Genomic DNA, 9,550 nt, shown 5'->3' with positions numbered 1-9,550 from the left:
TTGTTCAGACATTCGTTAGTAGCACTTGTTCTATGGTTAGAAAAATATGAGCATCAACAGCTGTTGAAGAAAGATTGCAATCACTTTGTTATATGCCTCAAAAACTGAATAGTAATTCCGAACTAAGAATTATTGATACCATAACTTCAAATATCATTCTAGTAGAAATCAGCTGCATAAATAGTGAATATTTCGTAATACGTTGTCTTCATTGGCAACTGATAATATTCAGAATAATGGCAATTATTTGAAGAAGAAAAGAAATTGATGAAACTTCTGGACATTAGATTTTTGCACGAGACAGCAAATCTTTGGCCCAAATCTAAGTAAACATCCGTTATTGCTACTTGTTCTATTTTCAGAAGCACCAACAGCTGTTGAAGAAATATTGCAATCTCTTTCTTATATGCTTTAAGAACTTAATAGTAACTCCGATAAAATAACGATCACAGTATCATTCTCATAGAAAGCAGCTACAGAAACAGTGAATATTTCACAAAACATTGTCTTCATTGGCAACTGAATGTATCCGAAATAATGGTAATTTTTTGAAGGAGAAAAGCTACTAGAAGAAAAAAGAATCATGGAACAACATCCGAAAACAACAGTTGCTATTTTTCCATCCCCGCATGTCTTATCCTTCAGTATCTCAGAAACTGGAGCTGTGGAACTCGGTAATTTCGAAGGAAAGTATTTACAGGTTGTCCTTGATAATTTATCAATTGATTATAAGTTCGTATTTCCAAAAGAGAAACAACACGGTAAATTGCTGCCCAATGGATCTTGGAATGGTATGATAGGCATGCTACAAAGAGGGGAAGCTGACTTGGCTTTTACATATCTGACCGTTACAGAAGAAAGAGCAAAAGTGGTGAATTTCAGCACTGTGTATACCATGGATGCTTGCATATTTGTGTCAGTTATGCCAGAAGATGTTAAACCGTTATCTGGTTTCCTCCATATTTTTGATATGACTACGTGGATTGCTGTATTTATAACTTTCTTTATAATGCCAATTTTGTTTGTGAAATTTCAAAAAAGAAAATATTCTCTGTTGAAGACATTCTTCAAGCTCTTCGCAAACTTCTATGGACAAATCCCGATGCGAGATAATAATTCATTGAAATATATCATTTTGCTGGCAACATGGTTGTTGATTGCTACCGTGTTATCCTTCAGTTATTCTGCAACCTTATTGTCGTTTTTAATCCAGCCTATAAAAGAGCCTATGATACTGACATTCAAAGAGCTATCCAAAGCTGTTCAAAGAGGTACACATAAGGCGACTTTCTACAATTTCAGTATACCATTTCTTCTAAATTCGGAAGATGAAGACCTGAACATTCTTGGTGAGATAGTTAAACGCAACAATTGGTTTGTACATAGCTCAAAGCGTGGAAGTTTTGCATATGTCAAATATCATTCAATCCAAGCATCGAACAGAAATGCAGGAAAACTTGTATATAGTAATCATAAAGATTTATATATGTCAGAGGAAACACTTTATGTTTCTCCCATGGCCTTTACATATGGTAAGAACTTCTGCTGCCCTACAACGTTGAATTCGATCATTCTAAGATTATCTGCTGCAGGACTCTATGATAAATTTCTCCGAGATAGCTCACTGAAATATTTCTTAAAAACTCACAGGAGATCAGAGACATTAAGGGTGACGGGTTCTTCCCTTTCGATTTCCGATTTACTAGGAAGCTTTATGCTATTAAGTGCCGGCTTGTCACTTTCATTTTGTGCTTTGCTTGGTGAAGTGGCTTTTAGTAGAATATATCCCTACGCAAAAATAGATAAAGAAATAATTTATTTGCATCCGTAAAAGTCAAATTAGTTCCATCATAAGCAAATTTATAAAGTAAAATATTTTATAACATGACTATAAAATAGATTTTATAGCATTTATAATGATGTTTTATCCAGTATATCTTACTTGCAAAAAATATCACCTTAAACATAATTTTGTACTTAATATTCGCATTCATATTCTTATTAAGTAGATCCATCATTTAATGATGTAAGTAATGATCACATAATTTATCCAAAATGCACCTCTATGAGGAATCATTTAACAAGATAATTATTCTTATAATAAATCATTTATTAAGAACGAGGTTAACTTTGAGAGCAATTATTTAATATCATCAACCATTCCTTTAAGAGCAATTTTTTAATTACCTAGACTATTCTTCTAAGTGAAATAGACTATTTTTTAAAGTGCAATAATTTAAGAATATGAATTAAATATTCCACAACCAACAATAATTTAAGAGCATAAATTATCTCTTGTATAGCAATAATTTAAGGTTTTGTTTATATTTAGTTCAATAAGAGATTTTTCTCTTTGATGAATGTCGCATTCAGAATATAAATTTTATTGTATTCATTACAGCGGTAATAAATACAATCAAACTTCAGTGAATGTAAAGAATAATAGAAATAAAGATTTAAACCTTTAAAGGGCCATTTTTTTCTAGTCATATTATGTTAAAATATTTTTAGGCTTGAAATTAGAATAAGGAAAGGGATTCATTTAGCTTATTAGATAAATTTAATTTGATTAATTAATAATTAAGTGACAAAATGAACTATCAAGTACAAAATAAAAAAAGTATTGAAAGAAAATAATAAAAAAAACAAGTTGCAAGTATCACGTGGAGAGAGAATCTAATGAGTCAGCATAATAGAAGATAATAAAAATTGTAGTTCATCGACCATTCTTACTGTTCAATTGTATATATATATATATAATATGAAGATCTCTTAACTAATTAATTAACTTATTAACCTTCTAAAGAGCCATTTTTTTCTAGCCATATTATGTTAAAATATTTTTAGGCTTGAAATTAGAATAAGGAAAGGGATTCATTTATCTTATTAGATAAATTTAATTTGATTAATTAATAATTAAGTGACAAAATGGACTATCAAGTACAAAATAAAAAAGTATTGAAAGAAAGTAATAAAAAAACAAGTTGCAAGTATCACGTGGAGAGAGAATCTAATGAGTCAGCATAATAGAAGATAATAAAAATTGTAGTTCATCGACCATTCTTACTGTTCAATTGTATATATATATATATATATAATATGAAGATCTCTTAACTAATTAATTAACTTATTAACCTTCTAAAGAGCCATTTTTTTCTAGCCATATTATGTTAAAATATTTTTAGGCTTGAAATTAGAATAAGGAAAGGGATTCATTTAGCTTATTAGATAAATTTAATTTGATTAATTAATAATTAAGTGACAAAATGAACTATCAAGTACAAAATAAAAAAAGTATTGAAAGAAAATAATAAAAAAAACAAGTTGCAAGTATCACGTGGAGAGAGAATCTAATGAGTCAGCATAATAGAAGATAATAAAAATTGTAGTTCATCGACCATTCTTACTGTTCAATTGTATATATATATATATATATATAATATGAAGATCTCTTAACTAATTAATTAACTTATTAACCTTCTAAAGAGCCATTTTTTTCTAGCCATATTATGTTAAAATATTTTTAGGCTTGAAATTAGAATAAGGAAAGGGATTCATTTAGCTTATTAGATAAATTTAATTTGATTAATTAATAATTAAGTGACAAAATGAACTATCAAGTACAAAATAAAAAAAGTATTGAAAGAAAATAATAAAAAAAACAAGTTGCAAGTATCACGTGGAGAGAGAATCTAATGAGTCAGCATAATAGAAGATAATAAAAATTGTAGTTCATCGACCATTCTTACTGTTCAATTGTATATATATATATATAATATGAAGATCTCTTAACTAATTAATTAACTTATTAACCTTCTAAAGAGCCATTTTTTTCTAGCCATATTATGTTAAAATATTTTTAGGCTTGAAATTAGAATAAGGAAAGGGATTCATTTATCTTATTAGATAAATTTAATTTGATTAATTAATAATTAAGTGACAAAATGAACTATCAAGTACAAAATAAAAAAAGTATTGAAAGAAAATAATAAAAAAAACAAGTTGCAAGTATCACGTGGAGAGAGAATCTAATGAGTCAGCATAATAGAAGATAATAAAAATTGTAGTTCATCGACCATTCTTACTGTTCAATTGTATATATATATATATAATATGAAGATCTCTTAACTAATTAATTAACTTATTAACCTTCTAAAGAGCCATTTTTTTCTAGCCATATTATGTTAAAATATTTTTAGGCTTGAAATTAGAATAAGGAAAGGGATTCATTTATCTTATTAGATAAATTTAATTTGATTAATTAATAATTAAGTGACAAAATGAACTATCAAGTACAAAATAAAAAAAGTATTGAAAGAAAATAATAAAAAAAACAAGTTGCAAGTATCACGTGGAGAGAGAATCTAATGAGTCAGCATAATAGAAGATAATAAAAATTGTAGTTCATCGACCATTCTTACTGTTCAATTGTATATATATATATATATATAATATGAAGATCTCTTAACTAATTAATTAACTTATTAACCTTCTGAAGAGCCATTTTTTTTCTAGCCATATTATGTTAAAATATTTTTAGGCTTGAAATTAGAATAAGGAAAGGGATTCATTTATCTTATTAGATAAATTTAATTTGATTAATTAATAATTAAGTGACAAAATGAACTATCAAGTACAAAATAAAAAAAGTATTGAAAGAAAATAATAAAAAAAACAAGTTGCAAGTATCACGTGGAGAGAGAATCTAATGAGTCAGCATAATAGAAGATAATAAAAATTGTAGTTCATCGACCATTCTTACTGTTCAATTGTATATATATATATATATATATAATATGAAGATCTCTTAACTAATTAATTAACTTATTAACCTTCTAAAGAGCCATTTTTTTTCTAGCCATATTATGTTAAAATATTTTTAGGCTTGAAATTAGAATAAGGAAAGGGATTCATTTATCTTATTAGATAAATTTAATTTGATTAATTAATAATTAAGTGACAAAATGAACTATCAAGTACAAAATAAAAAAAGTATTGAAAGAAAATAATAAAAAAAACAAGTTGCAAGTATCACGTGGAGAGAGAATCTAATGAGTCAGCATAATAGAAGATAATAAAAATTGTAGTTCATCGACCATTCTTACTGTTCAATTGTATATATATATATATATATATATAATATGAAGATCTCTTAACTAATTAATTAACTTATTAACCTTCTAAAGAGCCATTTTTTTTCTAGCCATATTATGTTAAAATATTTTTAGGCTTGAAATTAGAATAAGGAAAGGGATTCATTTATCTTATTAGATAAATTTAATTTGATTAATTAATAATTAAGTGACAAAATGAACTATCAAGTACAAAATAAAAAAAGTATTGAAAGAAAATAATAAAAAAAACAAGTTGCAAGTATCACGTGGAGAAAGAATCTAATGAGTCAGCATAATAGAAGATAATAAAAATTGTAGTTCATCGACCATTCTTACTGTTCAATTGTATATATATATATATATAATATGAAGATCTCTTAACTAATTAATTAACTTATTAACCTTCTAAAGAGCCATTTTTTTCTAGCCATATTATGTTAAAATATTTTTAGGCTTGAAATTAGAATAAGGAAAGGGATTCATTTAGCTTATTAGATAAATTTAATTTGATTAATTAATAATTAAGTGACAAAATGAACTATCAAGTACAAAATAAAAAAAGTATTGAAAGAAAATAATAAAAAAAACAAGTTGCAAGTATCACGTGGAGAGAGAATCTAATGAGTCAGCATAATAGAAGATAATAAAAATTGTAGTTCATCGACCATTCTTACTGTTCAATTGTATATATATATATATATAATATGAAGATCTCTTAACTAATTAATTAACTTATTAACCTTCTGAAGAGCCATTTTTTTCTAGCCATATTATGTTAAAATATTTTTAGGCTTGAAATTAGAATAAGGAAAGGGATTCATTTATCTTATTAGATAAATTTAATTTGATTAATTAATAATTAAGTGACAAAATGAACTATCAAGTACAAAATAAAAAAAGTATTGAAAGAAAATAATAAAAAAAACAAGTTGCAAGTATCACGTGGAGAGAGAATCTAATGAGTCAGCATAATAGAAGATAATAAAAATTGTAGTTCATCGACCTTTCTTACTGTTCAATTGTATATATATATATATATAATATGAAGATCTCTTAACTAATTAATTAACTTATTAACCTTCTAAAGAGCCATTTTTTTCTAGCCATATTATGTTAAAATATTTTTAGGCTTGAAATTAGAATAAGAAAAGGGATTCATTTAGCTTATTAGATAAATTTAATTTGATTCATTAATTAATCTGGTTAATTAATAATTAAGTGGCAAAACAAGACACATCATTTTGTGTGAGATAAAGAACTGAAGCATTTAAGTTTCTGTCTTTCTAAAAAAATTTGTCAGAACTTATGCCAACTTGCATAATTTCATACAAAGATTGATAAATTTGGTGGGAAGCATACTTCCCACGGCCTTAGAAAGGGTTAAGTCAGAATGCCAAATTTTATATGCATCAAATTACTGAATTACAACACATATTAACAACAAAGTATTACAAATTTTTACATTCTTATAATGATATATAGAAAGTAAAATTATCGTAATCGTTTAAAAATTCAAACTCAAAGTTATATTGCATACGAAAGTCACTGTTTATTTCTTTAAACGCAGATAATTATAAAACGTTTTGAGTTGGAAGAATGAAATTCTTATATGGTTTTACACTAAATTTGTAGATTTTTTATGAAATTTTGTTCAAGATTTATTTAGAGGATATATGTCTGTCCGACTGTCTGAATACGAAAACAGAAAGATACATAAAGTCTGGTACTCAAGTTTAGTGTCTATAATATAAATTCAAATAATATTTGGAACTAAATCGTCCTAGAGGCTGACCGTTTACCAGTCTGTACTTTTACAGACATGTCAACACGATAATACAAAAACGCACAACTTAGGTAGATAAAATAATACATTTGAAATACAGCGTTAATTGTAACACGTGTTCCGTCTTAGAGACGCCTTTCCCCTATTCCAAGCTGTAGTCATCAGGAAACCGGCGCACGCGCAGTTTCTGTTGAACTTTGATACGTTTCTTTTTTATACTTTTACTTAGCTATTCAGAATTTGTAATGTCTAATTAGAGGTGTAATGTAGAACGATGTATCTTTGTTTTCGTGTTCGTCAATAAATGTTATTCTGTGTTTTATGATATCTTTGATTCATTGAAAGCTAGAAATAGATTTTAGATGTAGATCCTAAATAATTAAAACCATATAATAGAATTATAATGGCACGATTACATTTAGATTTATTTGATGAAAGTTCTCGCGCCATATACATTAACCAACATGCATTTTTTCATGTGATTTTAAAATGTATGGTTTTAAAACATAATGTTAGGAAAACTTTCGCAATTTATTTTCCGAAGAAAGATAATTTACCATCTTAATTTTTTTTTTATTGTTTCACGTGCGCTTGGCTTTCATATCCGATATCGAAGCGCATCTCTTCTTAGATTTTTTACAGCACAAGTTTTTGTCAAAATTAAACCAAGGAAAACTAAAATGTTGGGAAATGTGGGAGTTTTAAAACTGTTCGCTAGTTTTTCATTGAGCTAGTCTACACATATTTTACTTATTCAAATTTTATTTACTTTAACCCAAGGAAACAAAAAAAAAATATTTTTTTTTACTACGCCAGTCAAATCCGCGTTTGAAAAGAGAGGCAAGAAATTTTTTTTCTTTCCAAGTTTTTCTAATTACAATTCGGATTAGACGTCTCTCTCTGCATCTATCTTTCTCTCTCTCTTTGTAATTTATTTCTTTACAAAGATCAAATATACCTCGTAAAATGAAAAATCTAATATGTTTCTAGGAAACTTTTGGATTTTTAGAAAAAGTTCATTGAAAAAAATTTATGTTTATTCAGAGAACTGAGCTGCATTCAGTAAAATATTAAAATGCTCCTATTTATGTTTTTTTTTATTTTAAAATGTACAGAATATACATAAAATCATATGTACATATTTGATAAATTTCATATTTTGACAAAACTTCATATTTCAGACGTTTTTGAATCAGTAAATAACATTTTTGAATTTATATCTATTTCTCTATGAATTTGATCATTAAAAAACGCCTTGATCTAGACTAATGAAATTTGGTATATGATCTATGCATCTCCATCTATAGATCTCTATCAAATGTTAAATGGAATTCATTTGCGGGAAATTTATCTATCTGGATGTCCATGTAACATTGAATACAATAACTACAAAACGTTAAAATCCGATTAATAAAATTTATGACACACACTTTAGCATCTAAAAAATAGATTGTTATCGCATTTTAAATCAAATACATTGAAGTTTGTACGTTTGTATTATCTTACATATGTATACAATATAATTCAAAAATATAGCGACTCAAATAAAAGAAACACAGTCTATGACCTTGCAATTAAAATCATAGTTTTGGATAATATTTGGGTTTTAATTAATCGAAAATAGCGACTAAATGCTTTTTTTTTTATTTTTACTTATCTGCGCAGTCTCGCACAAAACTCTCAGACGCAGAATCGTAACCGAATCGTAAACTTTAAATAGAATATTTTTTTCATAAGTTTGGGTTTTTATGGGTGATTTTTCGCACTTGTTTGTCAATAGTATCGTTTCTGATTTTTGCATTTAAAAAATTCCATTCTCCAACCAAAACCAAAACTCTTGTCATTTTTAAGAAATTGGTTTTTGCCTCTGACATAACTTACTGAATCTATATAAATTAAACAGGTGCTCACTTTCCTTAATAAATTTTAAATATTCTAGCAAAACAAATTCTTAATCCGTTAGCTTTAGAATACTTTTTTAATTTGATATTTGATTAACTCTCACTAATATAAAAAAAATGTTCAAATTCAAATAACATTGTTTGCAACAAACTTTCGAATTAAATCGTCTGTCTTATTCATTAAGTCTTTATTTTCATATTTGTTTCGATTTTTATCGTCTGCTAGTTGAAATAACTTGCGTTTCTCGGAATTTAAATATTACTTTCATGTGTAATATTTTTAACATAAATGAATACTTATATTATGAGAATTATTATAATTCACAGATTCTTTTTATCACACCTTAATATTTGATAGATTATAATTAGGCTTTGGTCACTTGGAGACTAATTGTATATCATTTCTTTCTTTCTTTCAGTTCTTATAAGCACTGTTAAATATCTACTTTAAAACAATAGAAATTTTTTTTAAACATATGAAACAGAAATTTCAAAAAAATAGCGGTAGATTATACCAGAATCCTATCCTATTTCAAAACAGTCTGCATCAAATTTTTAAAGAATTATTAACAACTGAAGAAAAATTATATAAAAGAGTTTGTCATCAATGAGACGGTCATTTTAAGATGGTATTAAAATATTTCAAATTAAATAAATTGCTTTAAAATCATTGCAGAAAAATGGCAAAATTTCAATTATTTAATAAATTGAATATTTAATTAACTTCCATAACATTCTCAGAATATCAAGAT

At 26.5% G+C, this 9,550-nt stretch overlaps 1 protein-coding gene across 1 annotated transcript; it reads left to right on the top strand.

Moving 5' to 3' along the window:
* Nucleotides 1–583: 583 nt before the first annotated feature.
* Nucleotides 584–1,831, top strand: LOC129975395 (glutamate receptor 2-like). The gene has a single exon (XM_056088459.1). It carries the CDS (start codon nucleotides 584–586, stop codon nucleotides 1,829–1,831), a length of 1,248 nt encoding a protein of 415 aa, XP_055944434.1.
* Nucleotides 1,832–9,550: the final 7,719 nt, after the last annotated feature.

This window comes from Argiope bruennichi, chromosome 7 (genome assembly GCF_947563725.1).
Source record: "Argiope bruennichi chromosome 7, qqArgBrue1.1, whole genome shotgun sequence".
NCBI lineage: Eukaryota > Metazoa > Arthropoda > Arachnida > Araneae > Araneidae > Argiope > Argiope bruennichi.
This window is presented reverse-complemented; position numbering and strand designations above follow the sequence as displayed.